At 47.4% G+C, this 22,450-nt stretch overlaps 1 protein-coding gene across 1 annotated transcript in view; it reads right to left on the bottom strand.

The window, feature by feature from the left end:
- The window catches only part of prkd2 (protein kinase D2), a 48,165-nt gene that overhangs the window by 22,313 nt on the left and 3,402 nt on the right, over positions 1 to 22,450 (bottom strand). Inside the window, exon 2 of the mRNA XM_067974838.1 lies at positions 7,139 to 7,277. Coding sequence (XP_067830939.1) covers positions 7,139 to 7,277 — 139 coding nt within the window. The remainder of the gene's footprint in view (positions 1 to 7,138; positions 7,278 to 22,450) is intronic.

Genomic DNA, 22,450 nt, shown 5'->3' with positions numbered 1-22,450 from the left:
GTTAAACTATCGAGGCAATGCAGAGGCAACTGTGTCGGGTATCACAGGTCAGGAGATATAATTAAGGACATCTGAGGTAAGTGTGTACGTGGGAGACAGACACACAGATTCTTTATTCAGCAGAGTTTCGGTGAGACTAGGACTGCGAGATGTTATCCTGATTTCCCAAACCCACCCACTCAACATGAAAGTGAACATGACCTCACTCCTGGCAACAACACAACAGGAGTCTCTGGTGGAAGGAAAGAAAGAGTCTTTTATTCCACTTGGCACCGTACTGTCCTTGAGCCTTCCTGAAAAACCAGGCAGAGGTCTGGGTTCTTCACTGCTCGGATCAGATGAGAAACAAAGCTGGGATTTAGTGCTGTTAACTCACTGACTGCGGGCAACAAGATCCCACCCACTCCGTTATTACCACCTCAATATTTTGCACTCATCAAGACGAGGAAGGTTTGAGCTGGGGAATGGAACTCATATCTTATTTCATACACTGTCCCATCAAACACTCCCAGGGCAGGTACAGCACGGGTTAGATACAGAGTAAAGCTCCCTCTACACAGTCCCATCAAACACTCCCAGGGCAGGTACAGCACGGGTTAGATACAGAGTAAAGCTCCCTCTACACAGTCCCATCAAACACTCCCAGGGCAGGTACAGCACGGGTTAGATACAGAGTAAAGCTCCCTCTACACTGTCCCATCAAACACTCCCAGGGCAGGTACAGCACGGGTTAGATACAGAGTAAAGCTCCCTCTACACTGTCCCATCAAACACTCCCAGGGCAGGTACAGCACGGGTTAGATACAGAGTAAAGCTCCCTCTACACTGTCCCATCAAACACTCCCAGGGCAGGTACAGCACGGGTTAGATACAGAGTAAAGAGGTTGAAAGAGTCTCCCCATACTCCTCTTCTCACCAATATTCCTCCTTCAACTCCCATCGAAAACAGATCAACTGGTCTTTCTATTGGTGCCTGGGGATCTTGTTGTGCACAAAACACAGCCGAGTGAGCCTATATATGAGAGTGGCTGCAGTCAGTGTAGGTCTGGCTCTTTGGGAGGTCTGAGGTTAATACAGCACTTTATAATTACAAGCAGTTACTTTCTGCTCCCCTGTAAAGGTGTCCCTGAAGCCGACAACCGTGAACTCAGCGGGCAGCACTCTCATCTCGGAGTCAGAAGGTCGTGGGTTCAAGCATCACTCCCAAAACTTGAGCACATAATCCAGGCCGACACTCCCAGTGCAGTACCGAGGGAGCGCTGCAGTGTCAGTGGTGCCGTCTTTCAGATAAGACGATAAAACGACTGCCCTCTCCGGTGGATGTAAAAGATCCCACGGCACTATTTTGAAGAGCAGGGGAGTTCTCCCTGGTGTCCTGGGCCAATATTTATCCCTCAACCAACATCACTAAAAAAAAGGTTATCCAGTCATTATCAGATTGCTGTTTGTGGGATCTTGCTGTGCACAAATTGGCTGCTGCGTTTCCTACATTACAACAATGACTACATTTCAAAAGGCTTTAAACTGGTTGTAAGTCGCTTTGGGACGTCCCGAGGCTGTGAAAGGCCCCATAGAAATGCAAGTTCTTTCTTTCTTTGACATGTAACCTTGCACTAATTACTAATAATATCGTTCCATATTTAAAATAGCCCCTCCCCAAACCTGAAGATGGAAAATGGAAGAACGTTTTGGACCTCACAAGACTAAAACATAATCTTCCATTACCTGCAGCCCTCAGCCGTTCTATTGGCCAATTAAGCTAGCTGTCTTTTCTACAAGTGTGAACCTGGACAATGAGTATCAGCATGCTATTCAACCGTGTGAGGAAGGGTGCACTACAGCCAAGGCCAGTCCTGTCTTAGACCCGAACTCTCTATGCAGCACTCTCCAGCGGGCAGTCACTGGGCCTCAATCAGGAGCGGGACCCCTTTTTCCCCCACCCTCGTCCTGGGCCAGTGCAGCCAAATGAAGCCCCTGCATCTCGCAGGGAATCCAGCCTTTGTTCCATTCCTTCACTCGTGAAGACAGCGGCCGCCCAGAACGCAGGCATAACCAAACGGGCTCAACTGTGCAGAGCAATCGGTGAGCAAACCGCTTCACAGAGGAAGCTCATGATTTCCTGCTGCAAAGAAAAAGGCAGCGATTTTGCACATGAAAAGTAACCCCCACCTCCAAAATCTAAAGCGAATCCAGAAATACATTAAAAAAAACCCAGACTGGTAAAGAACGAATTTACAGCACAGAAAAAGGCCAATCGGCCCCACTGGTCTATCCCGGTGTTTATGCTCCACACGAGCCTCCTCCCTCCCGACCAGCATCTCCTTCTATTCCTTTCTCCCTCATGTGTTTATCCAGCTTCCCCTTAAATGCATCTCTGCTATTCGCCTCAACTACTCCTTGTGGTAACGAGTTCCACATTCTCACCACTCTCTGGGTTAAAAAAAAAGTTTCTTCTGAATTCTCTACTGGATTTATTAATGATGATGTGGAGATGCCGGTGATGGACTGGGGTTGACAATTGTAAACAATTTTACAACACCAAGTTATAGTCCAACAATTTTATTTGAAATTCACAAGCTTTCGGAGGCTTCCTCCTGTGAATGTTTCCACAACATTCACCTGAGGAAGGAGGAAGCCTCCGAAAGCTTGTGAATTTCAAATAAAATTCTTGGATTTATTAGTGACTATCTTATATTTATGGCCCCTAGTTTTGGTCTTCGACATCTACCCTATTAAACCTCTTCATAATCTTAAAGACCTCTATCAGGTCACCCCTCGGTCTTTTTTCTAGAGAAAAGAGCCCCAGCCTGTTCAATCTTTCCTGATAGGTAGAACCTCTCAGTTCTAGTACCATCCTTGTAAATCCTTTTTTGCACCGTCTCCAGTACCTCTATATTCTTTTTATAATATGGAGACCAGAACTGTGCCCAGTATTCCAAGAATTTGCGTTTATATAAACGCCTTTCATGACCTCAGGACATCCCAAAGTGCTTTGCAGCCAATGAGGTGCTTTTGAAGTGAGGAAACGCGGCAGCTAATTTTGTGCATAGCAAGATCCCACAAACAGCAACGTGATAATGACCAGACAATCTGTTTGAGTGATGTGGGTTAAGGGGTAAATGTCAGGCCAGAGTATTAGGTTATAACTTTACGACAGACAGGAAGAAAGCCTGACCCCTAGGCCCCCCCGAGTTAATTCTATTGCAGTGAATTATCGCTGTTTTATTAAGAGTTGCTACAGTATTTTCAGTCATGAATCTCAATAAGACCAAAACTCTTGGACACCCGATAAAATTAAACACTATAATCAAGAGCTAGGCTAATGAATAATCCAGTACGTTTAAAAGAAAAGAAACAGACTCAGAGGGTGAAATTCCCTATCATTCACTGTCTAAAGTAGCCAAATACCTCAACCAACTGGTTATAAAATGAATATTAATTCAACATCAAAGGGCTTTGCAACTGGGGAACCAAAATGGTAAGAAAAACTCAACTTTCTGTCAGTTTATAAGCTAGGTGAAGTGTGGTAGGATTAGCATTCTGTAAGTCAGCAAGGGATTTATTACAGTACAGGACCCCCTGACTATCACACAGTGCTCGGCATGGAGCTGCAAGTTGGGATCAGGAAGGTGTCAGGTTACATTCCTGGCCTGTGCTCAGGTACTTGATCTCATAGTAGGAGACCTCGATAGGCCTGGTTGGATTGAGTTTGCAGCACAGAAACAGGCCATTCGGCCCAACTGGTCTATACCGGCGTTACGGGGAGAGGAATCACCTCACCAACAACCTGCATTTATGTAGTGTCTTTAACGTAGTAAAACATCGCAAGGCGCTTCACATGAAGGTAAATCAGACAAAATCTGACATAAGGAGATATTAGGACAGGTGACCAAAAGATGGGTCAAAGAGGTAGTTTTTATAAAGGAGCGTCTTAAGGGAGGAGAGAGAGAGAGGCAGAGAGGTTTAGGGAGGGAATTCCAGAGCTTGGGATGTCCACTACTTTGAATCACTGATGTCTCATTTCTACTGGGAAACCAGCTCGCAAACAGTTCAAATCTGGGTGAAACAAAGGTAGACCATTTTTTAAAAAAAACATAAAGTCGCCCCATGTCCCACACTCACGGCTGGAGGACACCACATTGAGTAGCTGGGACTACAAGGAAAGGCCCAGTTAGCTCAGATCAACAGTGATACTTCTTCAACTGCTTTTACATTGTAACCCGGGGGCCTGTGAGAGGAGTCCGAGTGAGCTATAACCTGCATTTACCAATAAGGGAAATGGGGACAGAATCAGACGCGCCAGTGTAGTACTGAGGGTATAGTGCTCAGAGTTCAGATGAGACGTTAAACCCAAGCCCTGTCTTCCTGCTCAGGAGGACATTAAAGGTGACACTTGAAGAGCAGTGAGATCTCCTCCAACGAACAGAAGTAAAAAAAAACAGGAAATGAGATGAAAGGCCAATTAACCTGTTTGAGACCTTATTGCACACAAATTGGCTGCTGTGTTTGCCTACATAACAACAGCGACTGTCCCATCAACACTCCCAGGGCAGGTACAGCACGGGTTAAATACAGAGTAAAGCTCCCTCTACACTGTCCCATCAAACACTCCCAGGGCAGGTACAGCACGGGTTAGATACAGAGTAAAGCTCCCTCTACACTGTCCCATCAAACACTCCCAGGGCAGGTACAGGGTTAGATACAGAGTAAAGCTCCCTCTACACTATCCCATCAAACACTCCCAGGGCAGGTACAGCACGGGTTGGATACAGAGTAAAGCTCCCTCTACAACAGTGTTGTTCAATAGAAATCACTGATTAGCCACAGGTGTGGCTATTGTGACATTGTTTTAACCACATGCACTAATTTTAGTTGAAAACACCTTACACACACTCTCATTACGGGTAAATGTACTTCACGTGTGTCTATTTACTAACAAACATCTGTCATCATTCAGTAACTAAGGAAGTGAAGCACTCAACGATCAAAAAACACACACACTCTGCTTTTCATCTTACATTTTATCAATAAACACAAAAAGGTTTAAAGTTCATGTGCACACGCATGTGAATACTAAGATCACATGACCAACCACGGTGTCTACTACTCATTTTTTATTTACTAATCACATCTGGATTCCCAATTAGCCACATGTGGTTAACGGTTTGGACAAAAGTGCTCTACACTATCCCAGAAATTCCCAGGTCAGGTTCAGCAAGGATTAGAGGCAGAATAAAGCTTGACCCACAAACCCCACCCTCCAAAAAAAAAAGTGCCCTCTACTGCACTTGTGCGACAATTTCATTTTCCACACCAGCAACACCCCCGACCCACCCCCCACTCCTCCTGCGACCTCTCCGAACAAAGACTGAATTTAGAGCCAGCGACTCCTGAAGCACAGGTCATTTTTCACATTTGGCGTGGCCCGTTTACACACGGAGCCTTGAGGGAGTGTGGACCAAAGGTCTCTTCTACCAGAACCCATGCTTAGAGTTGCTGACCCAGGTAGGACATATTCCTGGAGGTGTTATCACATGACCTCCTGCCTCCAACCACCCCGTCCCCACACTCCTGCCATTGGTCACCCGACATGTCCATCATCGCGGTGCCCCGCCTTCCCATGGCCAATTGGAAAGCGAATAGACTCTTCATTGACTGACAGACAGTCAAGAATTATCCAAACAGCCCTTTTTACCCAATGTCCAATATTTTTATAACTAATAAACAAGCGTTCAAAGAAAATTTAAAAACACAATTTTCTTTTATCGCCCCTATGATTTTTCTCCCAGGTGTTGCTGGCAGCAGTGTCCTGGAGATTAGTCTTTAATTCCAGGATACTCCAGGGCAATCCTGGAGGGTTGGCGACCCCTCCCTATACTGTACCCTCCAACAACCCCCGTCTTTCACTCACGTGGCCTGGCCAGGAATACAAACCGCAGTGGAATTCCCACAGCTTTCACTGAAGGGCACAACACATAAATGTATGGTCTTTGGGCGCACTATATTAAAATCACATCTGCAGAGTTAGCTCATCTCAGCTGGTTACAATTGGCCTTCGTGCCTCTGGTCTATGGATTGGAAAAAAAGGTTTAGCCAACAAGGGTTCCCTCACCTGATCACCACTTGCCCCTTGCTGGCGAGTGTCCATCATGCCAATACTGCCTTTAGCCCAGAAACACTGGGTACGGTAGTGTAGTGGTTATGTTACTGGACTAGTAATCCAGAGAACCCGAGTTCAAATCCCACCATGGCAGTTTGAGGATTTGAACGCGGTTTTTAAAAAAAAAATCTGGAAATAAAATTCAAAAGCGGGTATCAGAAGTAACCATAACGCTGTCAGATTGTCGTAAAATCCCAACTGGTTCACTCATTTCCTTTGGGGAAGGAAATCTGCTGTCCTTATTCGGTCTGGGCCCATACGTGACTTGTCCCACACCAAAGTAGTTGACTCTTACCTACCCTCTGAAGTAGCCCAGCAAACCCCTCAGTTGTATCAAACCACTTCTAGAAGTAGGGCTCACTCACCGTCTCAGGACAACGAGGGACAGGCAATGATTGCCAGCCTTGCCAACGACACCCACATCCCGAGAATGAAGTCAAGTAAAACCCCCCACGGTGAAACAGCCAACCAACTCTCACAGTCCAGGCAGAAGCACGAGTGTGGCCACCCTGGGGAGGTGCCCGGAGACTGCCCACGCCAGTGGTACCAGGCCCCAGAAGGAAGGGAGGGGGAAAACTGCAGAAACAATGAATCTGCTCTCGTGGAACAGCTGGCTGCACAACATGCCGTTAGACTACAACCACCTGCATTTATATAGCGCCTTTAACGTAGTAAAACGTCCCAAGGAGCTTCACAGGAGCGATTATCAGACAAAATTTGACACCGAGCCACATAAGGAGATATTAGGACAGGCGACCAAAAGCTTGGTCAAAAAGAGGTAGGTTTTAAGGAGTGTCTAAAAGGAGGAGAGAGAGGCGGAGAGGTTTAGGGAGGGAATTCCAGAGCTTAGGGCCGAGGCAGCTGAAGGCACGGCCGCCAATGGTGGAGCGAAGGAAATCGGGGCCAGAATTGGAGGAGCGCCGAGATCTACGGCAACGCAAGCCGCGTATTCAAGGGGAGATAGCGACGGTCTCTTACCCGACAACACGACTTCAATCAGGTCTCCTTCCTGGATGTCGCCCTCTGATTTCACCAGCTGGAGGATGTTGTCGCATGTGGGGTTGTGTTTGAAGAGGAGGATTTTGTCGTACAGCCCATAAAAGCCACATTCTGGGAACTGGAAAGAGAGAGACAGGCAGATCAGACCAGTAACTCAGTGGGGTCTTCAACAGAGTACAGCTCCCTCTATTGTGCAGGGCAGAATCCATAAGATCATGGCAGTTCAAGGACCCTGGTATCTGGGTACGTTTCAATTCATTGCAGGCGTATCGCTTATTATTTTGTGCATTGGTTATGATGTGGCACCAGCAAAAAAGTATATCTAGTGTGTGAGCTCTTAATTCAACACCTCAAATTGCTCCCACCCGACTTGTGACAGACCTGTACCCACCAGTACTGTACCCCAGTGTTATACGGAGACAGACCTGTACCCACCAGTACTGTACCCCCGTGTTATACGGAGACAGACCTGTACCCACCAGTACTGTACCCTAGTGTTATACAGTAACAGACCTGTACCCACCAGTACTGTACCCGTGTTATAGTGACAGACCTGTACCGACCAGTACTGTACCCGTGTTATACAGTAACAGACCTGTACCCACCAGTACTGTACCCCAGTGTTATACAGTGACAGACCTGTACCCACCAGTACTGTACCCATGTTATAGTGACAGACCTGTACCGACCAGTACTGTATCCCAGTGTTATACAGTAACAGACCTGTACCCACCAGTACTGTACCCCAGTGTTATACAGTGACAGACCTGTACCCACCAAGAGATAACCAGGAACTGTGTCCCAGGATGAGTCAGTGCCTTCAAGGTAGTTCAGAACAAACATCTTTTCATTGTACTGACCCCTGTCTAATTGGTGGGGTGGAGGGGGGCAAACGAGCCAACAAACACCAACACCACCTTGCATTTATATAGCGCCTTTAACACAGTAAAATGTCCCAAGGCGCTTCACAGAAGCGATTATCAAACAAAATCTGACACCGAGCCACATCAGGAGATATTAGGACAGGTGACCAAAAGCTTCGTCAAAGAGGTAGGTTTTAAGGAGCATCTTAAAGGAGGAGAGAGGTGGAGAGGTTTAGGGAGGGAATTCCAGAGCTTAGGGCCTGGGCAGCTGAGAGTAGACAGAACAGAAAGGACTTGTATTTATACAGCGGCCTGATCACATCTCTCAGAAACATCTCAAAGTGTTTCAGATGCAGCAAATTATACTTAAGTGCAGTTACTATTATGTCGGGAAAATAAAGCAGTTTATTTTCAGCGCATCAAGATCCCGCAATCGACAGTGAGACGGAGCACCGGGTAAATCAGTATTTAATGCTCGTGTCTTAGCCAATATTTATCCCTCAACCAACATCACGAAGAAAATCACATTAGTTTGTGGGATCTTGCTGTGCGCAAATTGGCTAGCCCATTTGCCTACATTACAACAGCGACTACACTTCAAAAAAAAAAGTTCTTCATTGGCTGTAAAGCGCTTTGGGACACCCTGAGGTTGTGAAAGGCGCTGTAGAAATGCAAGTTCTTAATTTCTTTCTTTCTTAGTGGTCGAGGGAGGGTTGCCTGGGATATTGCTCTGGATAAAAGCAAGGCGAATTCCCGATTTACCACAAGGGGTTAAATTCCTGAGACAAAAAGCAGAGTCCTATTTCCTGAGACAGAAAGCTCATAATGAGGAGCATATCCGCACACGTTACACGTAGGTTTGACGTACGAGCTGCTCAAGACTCCCGTCACCTTCTGCTACGAGTGACGGGCTGCTTCCTTTGTGCCATGCTCTCCTGCCCCCCCCCGCCGAGAATCTTGACAATCGGTTTACTTTTGTCTGTTCTACGCATTTCTCGGCTGCTAAAAAATGCAGATTACGCAGAGGGAAGTCAACAAAAAGGTCTGATCATTGTTTCAGTCGAGAGAGGGAAAATTAATGCACAATAGCAGCTTCACATCCAGTCAAGGGTCCTCTTTCAGGAATTCCTTTCTCGGAATTTATCCGAAAGGTTAGAGGTTTCTACAACGATCTTGTCAGTAAATCACAAATCACTAAAAAAGTAGCAATGCAAGTTAATGAAGCCTTAAAAAGAAAAGCAAACCAAGTGCTGGGGTTCATTTCTAGAGGGATAGAATTGAAAAGCAGGGAAGTTATGTTAAACTTGTATAGAACCTTGGTTAGACCACACTTGGAGTATTGTGAACAGTTCTGGTTTCCATATTATAAAAAGGATAGAGGCATTGGAGAAGGTGCAAAAAAGATTCATAAGGTTGATATCAGAACTGAGAGAAAATACTTATCAGGAAAGATTGAACAGCCTGGGGCTCTTTTCAAAAGAAAAAAGCAAAGACTGAGGGGTGACCAGATAGAGGTCTTTATGATAATGAAAGAGTTTGATAGGGTAGATGTAGAGAAGATGTTTCCACTTGTGGGGGAGACCAGAACTAGAGGTCATAAATATAAGATAGTCACTAATAAATCCAATAGAGAATTCAGGAGAAACTTCTTTACCCAGAGAGTGGTGAGAATGTGGAACTCGCTCCCACAAGGAGTAGTTGAGGCGAATAGCACAGAAGCATTTAAGGGGAAGCTGGATAAACACATGAGGGAGAAAGGAATAGAAGGATATGCTGATAGGGTGAGATGAGGAGGGGTGGGAGGAGGCTCGTGTGGAGCATAAACACCAGCATGGACAAGTTGGGCCGAATGGCCTGTTCCTGTGCTGTAGACTCATATCTAAGAAACAGGCCCCACTCAACACTGGAGAGGCAGAGATAGCTTCTCGCAGACTTACACCTCCCAAACGGGGCTGGCTTAGTCGCCAAGTGACCAGCTGGTGTCGTACTGAGCTCTCCAGGCCGTAAGTTCTCCCAGCTGGATTCCTGGTTGGTGCAGTTATCTGGTCTCAGCAGTGGCAGCTGTAGGGAGTTTGGCCTCAAGCGCCCCAGAGTTAGGGAAGGGGCGATCAGCCCAGGGTTCCTACTCCTGATCGCTATCCAGCGATCCCTGGTACAGGGGGTGGGGGGTCTGGCCAAATGTCACCTCCATCTACTCCAAGCTGTGCTGCTGCCTCAGTTGGGCGCAGTTTAGTTTTGTGGAGATTTCCTGTGGGCAAATACAGCTGCCATTTCACAAAGCCCCAAAAACAACAAAGGAGACAATTGACATTAAATCGTTCCCTCACCAGGTCTCGAGCTCATAATCCAAACAGAGACTTGCAGCACAGTAACTGAGTGAGGGACATGTAGTCGGAGGTGCCGTCTTTCAGGTGAGATGGTAAACCAAGGCCCTCCGACTGTTGAAGTGGACAATCCCACAACATTTTCCAAAGAGCAGGGAGTTTCTCTCTGCGTCCCGGCCTGACATTCTTTCCGTTCCGTTCCACACCAGTTACTCACTGATTCAACGCAGGCTCTTTGTGAGAAGCTATGAAAAGAATGTACAGCACAGAAAAAGGCCATTCGGCCCAACTGGTCTGTGCTGGTGTTTATGCTCCACACGAGCCTCCTCCCTCCCTCCCCTCTTCATCTCACCCTATCAGCAAATCCTTCTATTCCTTTCTCCCTCATGTGTTTATCCAGCTTCCCCTTAAATGCATCTATGCTATTGGCCTCAACCATTCCTTGTGGTAGCGAGTTCCACATTCTAACTACAGATACCAATCTATATTGACTTTACATCTCGAAAATCAACAGTAATGGGTGTGTCGGTGTAGAATGCGACACTGTCAGTGACTCTCAGTGCTCTGATTGAGCATTGCCAACTCCCTCCCACAAAGCAGTGTCTCACAAAAAAAACATTCCTTTCAGAAACAGGTCTATCAACAAAGTGCTCCTTTGAAAATCATTAGCCCCACATATTTAAAAACAGGAGGCATGTGTTCAAGTGACTGAGCTGTGCAGCATTGTAACCGTCCAATTCTCATCCAGAATGCTCAGGGGAGTTGGCGTGATCAAGATTAAGGAAGACACAACTGGGCATTCAATGCTCAGCATCATCATGCAGTCCCAGTGCAGATACAAAGTAGATTAGATTCAGAGTAAAGCTCCCTTTACACTGCCCCAACAACGTGCCTCAGGCCCACAAGAGTACTCCCTCCGATGGGCACAACAACTTGCATTTATATAGCGCCTTCAACGTAGTAAAACGCTTCAAGGCGCTTCACAGGAACGTAATGAGACAAAAAATTGACACCGAGCCACAGAAGGAGACAGTAGGACATGTGATCAAAAGCTTGGTCGAAGAGGTAGATTTTAGGGAGTGTCTTAAATAAGGGTCGTGAGGTAGAAAGGCTCAGTTGCACGATCATGCTTACCATCTCAGAGTGAGAAACTTTAGGCGCTTGTCGTGCCCGCTTTGTCTCATGGTCCTGGGTTGAGAGTCGGCAGAGAGAGAGGAGACTTTCATCCCGTCAATCCTGGGCACAATTTAAGCCCAGGTCCCAGAGATGAGCCTACTCACATCCTGGCCAGACAGGACCCAGGGTCATTTTAAATCCAGATACACAGTGATGCGAGTTACTGTGGACTCCAGCTGGGCTGGGCGCCCGAACTGAAAGAACAGCAAACTCAAGCCCAAGCTCTTGGACTGACTCTTGTGCCTACAAGCTGGTGGCTGGCACAGACTGTGCAGTCCCTAAAGAATGGCTGATCTGGAGAACACCTTCCTCTATTCCAACTCTAGTCAGCTGTGTGTCGGCCCTCTCCCATTCCACCATCAGCAACAGAGCCTCAGCCACCGTGTCCCCACACTCGAACTCTCTCCCTAAAACCCTCTGTCACACCATCTCTCTCTCCCCACCTTCCAAAAAAGGACCTCCTCAAGGAGCACCTTTGACTGCACCCTCAGTCACCTCTCCTAACATCACCCTCATTTCCTGGCTTGGTGTTCATCGCACCTCCTGTACAGCACCTTAGGATGCATCGTTATGTAAAGTAAACGTAAGTCGTTGTTCAGATCCAGTCTACGCTGAAGTGGGAAAAATTGGTCAGTGAGCCTGTTGCCAGCGGCAGTGGGTCAGGCAAGTCGGTGCTGCCGCTGGCGGAGTGAGATCTGAGCCATCGGCAGCCAACTGGCACCAAGCATCTGCTTTACCACAACTAGCTCTGGGCTCAGTGGGCAGCACTCTCGCTTTGGAGTCAGAAGGTCGTGGGTTCAAGTCCTGCTCCAGAGACTTGAGCCCAAACTCTCGGCTGAGGCTCCCAGTGCAGTACTGAGGGAGGGCTGCATTGTTAGAGCTGCTGGCTTTCAGGCAAGACATTAAACAGAGGGCCCCATCTGCCCTCAGGTGGATGTAAAAGATCCCACGGCATTATTCAAAGAAAATCAAGGGTATTGGTCATTTATCCCCAACTATCACTGAAAAAAAGATTCTGGTCATTATCACATTGCTGTTTGTGGGATCTTGCTGTGCGCAAATTGGCTGCCGCGTTTCCTACATTACAATAGTGACTACGCTTCAAAAAGTACTTCATTGGCTGTAAAGCGCTTTGGGACGTCGCGAGGTTGTGAAAGGCGCTATATAAATGCAAGTCCTTTCTTTAATGGGTTACAGCTTGGTGGGATATGTTCAATCCACCTTCAACCCCCATCATCTCCCCCATTGAATATCTGATCCTGGCCACGTCACCCTGGGAACTTCCCTGCAGAGAGAGCACAGCTGGGTGGTTAACTGGCCACACCTCCTGGTGACCTGGGTGCCTGCAAAGGTCTTGGGAGCAATTTTCCAGGGTTGGGCTAAAAAGAATCCTCTTCCTTGACCCAGAGGCACCCGAAGCCAGTCTCGTAGCAGCCCTGGTGAGCTGAGCACAGAGTGCAGACTGAACCCAGGAAAAACCAGGTACCCTGACACTAGTCAAGAGATCAACAGATAGCTACGTCAGAGGCTGCGGACAGAGACTAGACACTTCCTTTCGTTTCTACGAACGAACAAAAAAAAAAATCAATCCCTTTCACGCCAAGGGGAAATTAAGCTGACAAGAGATGAACATTACTCGGGACCGCAAGCGGGGGCCGATCACCAGTCATGAAACCACAGATTTAATCCAAGTGGAAAACCACCAAGTCGGCCGAGACACAAAACCAGAAACCGGTGAACAGGACACAACACAAACGCCCCTCCTCTCCTCAACATCACTTCAGTGTTGTTAACACGGACATCGAGCTTCCAGTAGACTGGGGCCAACACAGCAAAACCCAGTCCCCTCCGCACCCAACTTCAGCGCTCTTCTGTGGTTCAGTGGGTGTCACTCTCTCCTCTGAGTCAGAAGGTTGTGGGCTCAAGCCCTACTCCAGAGACTCGAGCACGTAATCTAGGCTGACACTCCCCGGTGCAGTACTGAGGGAGCGCTGCACTGTCGGAGGTGCCGTCTTTTGGACGAGACGTTAAAACAGAGGCCCTGACTGCCCTCTCAGGTGGACATAAAAGATTTCACGGCCACTATTTTGAAGAGCAGGGGCGTTCTCCCCGGTGTCCTGGTCAATATTTATCCCTCAACCAGCATCACTAAAAACAGATTATCTGGTCATTATCACATTGCTGTTTGTGGGAGCTTGCTGTGCACAAATTGGCTGCCACCTTTCCTACATTACAACAGTGATTACACTTCAAAAGTACTTCATTGGGACGTCCCGAGGTTGTGAAAGGCGCTATACAAATGAAAGTCTTTATTCTTTCATAGGTGTGGATATTGGGAGAAGGGTGACTCTCAGGTGCCATGTTAATCCAAAATCCACCAGACTGACACAAGCAAAGACTGGCTCCCTTGGGAGAGGCACTGATGGACAGGTGGTGCCCATGGGGCTATACCCAGCAGGAGAGGAGCATTGGATACCTAACTTCCCTTTCTTTCTTTAAATTCGACTGGTGCGTAGAAGCAACTGCAGGTTCCCTGCAGGCATCAGCAGCCCCTGCCCGGACAAGGATGTGGCTGTCAGCCCCAGTTTATCAAACCCTCCCTTCCCCTCGTTCTGACCTCAAATTGGTTTCCTGCTGCTGGGAGCTGCACACAACTTCTCCCTGCCGCAGGGGTGGGTGGGGGAGGGGGCAGGCGGCCGTTGCCATGGTCACGGCGCGCCAGTGTTGCACATCAAGTGAGTAAAATGCACGTCGCCCCTGACAGGAAAAGACGTGTCTTCTTGGCTGGATGTACAGCCAGGAGCCCAAGATGCCAGGTTCAATCCCCAGTCAGGGCTGTTGGTGGATCTCCAACGAGAACGGTGCTTCGTCCAGCCGAAGCACCCCTGGAGAAAAAGTTAGGGAAGGGGTGGAGAAGGGGAAACATCAGCCAGGATTTCTGCCCCCGATTGTCATTCAGCGAGCCCCTGCTGGAGGGAGCTGTATGTTGACATTGGTGAAGAAACAAAAGGAAGACTTGCATTTATATAGCACCTGTCACGACCTCAGGACGTCCCAAAGCACTTCACAGCCAATGAATTACTTTCTGAATTGTAGTCACTGTTGTGATGTAGGAAAGGCGGCAGCCAATTTGCGCACAGCAAGATCCCACAAACAGCAATGTGATAATGACCGGATAATCTGTTTTTTAGTGATGCTGGTTGAGGGATAAATATTGGCCCCAGGACACCGGGGAGAACTTCCCTGCCCTTCTTTAAGATAGTGGCCATGGGAACTTTGAGAGAGCAGACGGGGCCTCGTTTTAACGTCTCATCTGAAAGACAGCCCCTCCGACAGTGCAGCACTCCCTCAGTACTGCACTGGAATAGTCAGCCTAGCTTTTGTGCTCAAGTCTCTGGAGTGGGACTTGAACCCACGACCTTCTGACTCAGGCGAGAGTGCTGCCCACTGAGCCACAGCTGGCACTCGCCCATTCCCCCGGGTGCAAGAGTGACTGAGAATTGGAGCCAAAGAGGGGCAATTGTGGTTTGGCCCACGTTTGGTGACGTACAAACTCCCTTTGCCAAGCCCTTACTGCCGGCTGTCTGGGAATATTCGCTATGTAGTTTTCGAACAGTTAGATGAACTTATTTGGAAAGTCAATAAAATAGGAAGTTTACAGCAGGCACGATCAGTGACGGGATGTTACTCATCGCAGTCACTGAGAATCAAAACACCCCAACACTGTACCTGCGGGCGAGGAGGCCATTTCCATTTTGTTTCATTTTCGTACTTAGGGTGAGGGACAGTCAGGCTGGGAACTCTATCCACTTCGAGCCCCCCTGCCCCTGCCCCTGCCCCTGCCCCCTGCCCCCACGTCAAGTATCAACAACAACTTGCATTTATACAGCGCCTCGAACGTAGTAAAACATCCCAAGACGCTTCACAGGAGCGATTATCAGACAAAATTTGACACTGAGCCACATAAGGAGATATATTAGGACACACAGTTACTGGAAGAGCTTCTCAATCCCAGCAACGTCCGACATGCCTCCCTACGTGACTCACAGGATGTATCGCAAGCTTGGTTCCTAGGTCCATCAGTGCACGAGTAGAGTTAGACATTCCCAGAAGCCGTCAAAATCGAAACCCCAAATGATAACACTCCAAAAGGATACGTGAATCTTTAAAGCTGGGCAACTGCCCAATAGCTCAGTGAGTACCTGGGTCACAGAGAGCAGGAAGATCCCAGGACTGTGCCGAGTTAATTCATCTCAAGTCGGCAGGATTGAAGAGGTCCTATATTTGGACACAGTGCCCCCGCCCCCGGGCTGAGGTAGAGGAGAAAAAAAAATCAGCCAGGGTTCCCCATCACTACCCACTGACCGTTTCTCTCCCTAATTCCCCGTTTCTCCACCCCCTGGAAAGTGCCCTTGCCGGGAGGAGGGGTCAAGGGTGGGATTAAGCTTGGCCGTGATGCCACCCCCCCACAGTCGAAAAGCTTCCCGACACTCACTGTTTGGAGTGGCACATTAAAAAAAAGTGGCCACTTGGGAATGGTCAGAGAGGTTCCCATAGAAAACCATATCCCAGCCAGGAGAGCAGGCAGAGATAAAACTGGCAAAAAAAAAACAAAGACAAAGACAATGTGGAAACGGTTAAGATTACATCTGAAAGTGCAACTAAGTAAATCTGATAGAGACTGCGGGGAGTCTGTGAATATAAAAGGCCCTTTTACTTTTCACTGCACTCCCTCAAGAGATGCCAGTTAAACTCTGCTGAGCCATAAAGGGCAAATAGAACAGAAAGTGTATATTACATTAATATACACTCCGTAGTACATATACCACAGGGGCCTGGATTCTGCTACCATAATACACCAGTCACAGGTCATACTTTATCCTCTTGCGCTCCTCCCTTCTCCAGGATTGGACAGTAGAGCTTTTGAGGGCGTGCCCCCAAAATCTCGAACCACAAAAAAAATTTGTATTTGAAAGCTGAAGTCCACCCCCCCCCCAGAGGGTTTTAGTCAGACCACAGCCGTTCCTTATTAAAGCTCTCGTCTTTGCAGTGAAAATTCTGTGCTCAGCTTCCCGCCTTCCTGGAGTTAACAGCCTCCAGTAAAGCTCCGCAGCAAGGTTCATGGAATGTAGAGTATTGTAAACACAGACTCTCCAAAGTGACCTCCATAAACACTTCCATCTCTTCCCCATCACAGGAATGCAAGAGTGAAAGTTAAAACCAGCACACAACATGCTTTCTACTCAGTTTCGACCACTGGGTTGAGCAGAGATGCTGCTAACTCTTTAATCTCCCGTGTTGAATCCCCTCCCCACCAGACAGCACCCCCAGTTATTATTTTCCAGTTGTAAATGACCCATGCCCTCTGCGCCCAATTCTCTGATCTGCGTCCCTATCGAGTGAGACTCCTTACCAGGAACCGTGCCTCGCAAAATCATCCTTATAGATTCAATAAGTAAGTGAATCTTGTGATGTAGTCCTCAGAAATAAACAATTTGAATTTATATAGCGCCTTTAACGTAGAAAAAATGTCCCAAGGCACTTCACACACTTTGACCCATAAGGAGATATTAGGACAGGTGACGAAAAGCTTGTTCAAAGAGGTGGGTTTTAAGGAGCATCTTAATGGAGGAGGAGGCGGCAGTGGAGAGGTTTAGGGAGGGAATTCCAGAGCTTAGGTCCTCGGCAGCTGAAGGCACGGCCGCCAATGGTGGAGCGATTAAAATCGGGGGTGTGCAAGAGGTAAGAATTGGAGGAGCGCAGAGATCTCGGAGGGTTGTAGGGGCTGGAGGAGGTTACAGAGATAGGGAGGGGGTCGAGGCCATGGAGGGATTTGAAAACCAGTATCGAGGCATGAACTGCACAGTGCAGGTACATACCTAGTATTCCACGAGCGGTGAGCTCAGAGTCATGGGTGAGTATACGCAATCTAGAAGCTTCCTCACTAAAGGGGGATGACGCAAAGCACCAGGGGTTTTGGGTTTCAAATTCTGGTCTGTACTGCGAGCCAACCTCAGCCGGAGCTGTTACAATCAGCATCGACACCCCAGTTCATGGAAGGGGAAAATCAGCTCAGGCTCTGGCTTCTGATCTCTACCCAGTGACCCTCCCGCCCACCCCACATGTGCGGACCTCAGGAGGGGGACACAGCTGCGATGCCTGCTGTAGTCCAATAACCTAGGCTCGCACATAATAAATGCCACTTGGTGAGGTATCTGTCGGGCATTAGGTGCTTGCAACCTAGTGAGGAGCCAACACCTTCAGGAGAGAAGAACAAACGGACTAGAAAAGTAGCGGGGCTTAAATGGAGCAGTGAGGAGAGAGGAAAGGGAATAAAATGCATTTTTCTTTCAATCCCACAGGTTAAATATTAAGCGAAGTGATTTAGCATCAACGATGAAAAAGTTAGTACCTCCTGTACATGAAGATAAATATGCAACACCCACATAAAATTTACTGCCCGTGAACTTAAAGGGACATGCACCAAATCCATCATGAAAGGGGACTGAACGTGGCCCCTTTAAGAAAGGCTAGCCCAGCAGCTTTCAAGGCAGGGCCCAAAGTTACATTTTAACAAAGGGAGCCTTTGACACCCAACTTGGAGACTCCAGTGCACCGTCAACCCAACTAAAGGGCTCAAACGGAGAGCTTTACACTCAGAACCCCAACATCTTCGCTCAGTGGGTCGCACTCTTGCCTCAGCCAGAAGGTCGTGGGTTCAAGTCCCGCACTCCAGGACTCGAGCACATAATCTAGGCTGACACTCCCAACGCAGTACCGAGGTAGTGCTGCACTGTTAGAGGCGCCGCCTTTTGGATTAGACCTTAAACCAAGGCCCCGCCTGCCCTCTCAGGTGGACGTAAAAGATCCCACAGCACTATTTCGAAGGAGAGCAGGGGTAGTTCTCCCCGGTGTCCTGGGCCAATATTTATCCCTCAACCAACATCACTAAAAACAGATTATCTGGTCATTATCGTATTGCTGTTTGTGGGATCTTGCTGTGTGCTATTTGGCTGCCGCATTTCCTACATTACAATAATGACTACTCTTCAAAAATACTTCATTGGTTGTAAAGCTTTGGGAGGTCCTGAGGTTGTGAAAGGTGCTGTAAAAATGCAAGTTCTCGCTTTCATATTTTCAAGTATTCCCTTTTGAAAGTTATTATTGAATCTGCTTCCACCGCCCTTTCAGGCAGCGCATTCCAGATCAGAACAACTCGCTGTGTGTAAAAAAGAAAAGATTCTCTTCATCTCCCCCCACTTCTTTTGCCAATTATCTTAAATCTGTGTCCTCTGGTTACCGACCCTCCTGCCAGTGGAAACAGTTTCTCCCTATCTGCTTTATCAAAACCATTCATAGGGTCGAGCTCCCTTCCAAACATTGTTCCACTCTGGTCACACTGCAGTGGTTTCGGAGACGGTGAGCAGTGCTCAAAAAGGGAGCGAACAGGAAGGGGAATGAAATAAAAACAATAAACCTAGAACATTTACTCTGAAAATGGACACGAAGGCATGCCCTGGGTCACAGTGTTCCACTATTATACACCAAAGGGCAAACAAAAAGGTATGTACCAGAAATACACACACGGTGACCACGGCAACGGCCTTTCATCGTACAACTCCCCGCCCCCAATCGTCTCGCACGCAGATTCTCATCCTAGGCTTGCCAACCCTCCAGGACTGGCCTGGAGTCTCCAGGAATTAAAGCCTAATCTCCAGGATACTCGGCAACTCAGGAAAAAATAATCATAGGGGCATTAAATAAAATTCATGTTCTTTGAACACTTCCGTTTTCTAGGTGGGGGGGGAAGGCTGTTTGACTAACAGTCCAGAGCCATCCAATTGGGTATCGAAGAGTCTGCTCGCTTTCCAAATGGGCGTGGGAAGGAGGAGTGCCGCGAGGTTGGATGTGTTGGGCAACCAATGGCGGGAGCGTGGGGGTTGGAGGCAGGAGGTCATGTGATGAAACCTCCAGGAATATGTCCAACCTAAGTTGGCAACCCTAGCCTACCTTCAAATCAACAGTCAATTGCAGCACCTCCTATTTACGTGTCACTCTTACCCCATGAGTCAGTAGATCGTGGGTTCAAACCCCACTCCAGAGACTTGAGCCCATAATCCAGGCTGACACTCCCAGTGCAGTACCGAGGGAGTGCTGCACTGCCTGAGGTGCCGTCTTTCGGAAGAGACGTTAAACCGAGGCCCTGTCTGCACTCTCAGACAGACATTAAAGATTCTATGGCACCATTTCGAGAAGAGCAGGGGAGTTCTCCCTGGTTTCCTGGCCAATATTTATCCCTCAACCAACATCACTAAAAGCAGTTTGTGCTTATTTATCTCATTGCTGTTTGTGGGATCTTGCTGTGCGCAAATTGGCTGCCGCATTTCCTACATTACAACACAGTGACTGCACTTCAAAAAGTACTTCACTGGCTGTGAAGCACTTTGGGATGTCCAGAGGCTGTGACAGGCGCTGTATATAAAGTCCTTTCTTTCTGTCGATTGTCATCTTAGCTGAGATCAGCTAACTCAACACAAACTGGGAGCCCAACCAGGAGCTCTCCTAACCCAAACGCCTCAGTATTACACCACGAGTACCACAGCTATTTCAAACAAAAAATAAATTGTGTATAGTAGCTGCACCACTCATCCCAGATGAACACTTTGTCTCCTTATACAGGCACAATGGATATCTAAACTCAAACAGCTGTTTTTCTTTTGCCCAAACACTAGACATAATCCCTACACTGACGAAATGTTCTCCCCTAGCAACAGGAGATGTAAACTTACCAATTAAAATCCTCCCTATTCTGCACTGTCAGTATAATTTCACTGGGGAAAACCTCCAACAAAGCAGTTGTAACTCTCGCCCTTACAAACCAGGGTTGCATCTGGAGAGGGCATTTTGAACCGCGAGACCAAGAACAGTTTACCGTTTCTACCAAAATAAAAAAGGACAGAAGGAATTCAATTTTGGAAAAAAAAACCTGGGACTCTCATGCAACAAGAACGGAATTTGACTACCTCAAAATAGAGTCAGCCGTGGCTCAGTGGGTAACACTCTCGCCTCTGAGTCAGAAGGTTGTGGGTTCAAGCCGCACTCCAGAGGCTTGAGTACAAAATCTAGGCTGGCACTCCTAGAGCAGTACTGAGGGAGTGCTACACTGTCAGAGGTGCCATCTTTCAGATGAGACATTAAACCGAGGCCCTGTCTGCCCTCTCAGATGGAAGTTCCCACAGCACTATTTCGAAGGAGAGCAGGGGAGTTCTCCCCAGTGTCCTGGTCAATATTTATCCTTCAACCAACATCACCAAAACAGATTATCTGGTCATTATCACATTGCTGTTTGTGGGATCTTGCTGTGTGCAAATTAGCCGCCGTGTTTTCTACATTACAATAGTGACTACACTTCAAAAGTACCTCACTGGTTGTAAAGCGCTTTGGGACATCCTGAGGCCGTGAAATGGGCTGTATAAATGCAATATTTTTCTTTATTCACCTCAGTCTCTAAATTAATGGCCAAGGGTATAACACTAGGGCAGTGATGTTCACTAGAAATCGCTGACAAGCCACAGGAGTGGCTGCGGAGACACTGTTTTAGCTACAGGGGCTCATTTTAGTTGAAAAAGCCTTACATACACATGTAAATGTACTTCACATGTGTATTTACTTAGCAAACACCTACCAACATTCAGTAACCAAGGAAGTGCTCACAACAATCAATCACGTACTGTGCCTTTCGTCTTACCATTTTACCAACAAATGCATAGAGAGGTTAAAGTTCACATGGACACCGTGCGAATAGGAATCTTCACATGCCCCATAACGGTGTCTATTACTCATTTTTTATTTACTGATCAGAAATGCAATTAGCCACATCCAGATTTCCAATTAGCCACATGTGGATAGGGGCTAGCATCTTGGGACAACACTGTCCCAGGGTGAAGTACTGGTGGTTCTAGATACAGCACTAGGAGCAACTTAAGCTTAGAAAGACTTAATCGTCTCCAGTAGAATCACATTCCTGTAGCTCAGTGTTACTCGCTACCATTTTGTCGAGGTCCAACGTCTTGCTGGGGAGCTATTTTCAAGAACTCCGCAAGTGGTTGCACCGTAGAATGTCGGGACACGGTCTGTGATTGTAATTCCCCGCACAGTTAGGCTCCTGACTTCAATTGTGTCCCCATGGGCAGTTGCCAAGGGAAGGCTACTCACCTTCCCACATGAAAAGAGAAGAAGAAAATCACAATAAAAAAGAACTTGCATTTATATAGCACCTTTCATAACCTCAGGACATCCCAAAGCACTTCACAGATAATTAAGTAATTTTGAAGTGTAGTCACTGTTGTAATGTAAGAATCGCGGCAGCCAATTTGTGCACAGCAAGATCCCACAAACAGCAATGTGATAATGATCACAATCTGTTTTTTTCTTAAAAAGTGATGTTGGTTGGGATAAATATTGGCCAGGGCACCAGGGAGAACTCCCCTGCTCTTCTTCAAAATAGCGGCTGTGGGATTTTTTACATCCATCTGAGAGGGCAGACGGGGCCTCGGTTTAATGTTTTATCTAAAAGACTGCACCTCCGTCAGAGCAGCACCCCCCCTCAGTACAGCACTGAAGTGTCAGCCTGGATTTTGTGCCCAAGTCTCTGGAGCAGGACTTAAGCACACAACCTTCTGACTCAGAGATGAGAGAGCTACCACTGAGCCAAAACTGGCACCAAACACAGAAGCACATGAATCACAAGTCTATTGAGATCCACAGCTGAGACAGTGACTGGTATGACTACAGCATATTACGACTAATATGTTAAATAAGCCAAGTGACTCCATGTCTACAGTTACAGCCAGGTCAGTAACAGAACAAGGTGTTTTTTTTTGCTGTTTTGAGTCAATGTCAGGTTCAACCCAAGCTGGAAATGGAAA

The sequence above is a fragment of the Heptranchias perlo genome, chromosome 41 (assembly GCF_035084215.1).
Source record: "Heptranchias perlo isolate sHepPer1 chromosome 41, sHepPer1.hap1, whole genome shotgun sequence".
Classification (NCBI taxonomy): domain Eukaryota; kingdom Metazoa; phylum Chordata; class Chondrichthyes; order Hexanchiformes; family Hexanchidae; genus Heptranchias; species Heptranchias perlo.
This window is presented reverse-complemented; position numbering and strand designations above follow the sequence as displayed.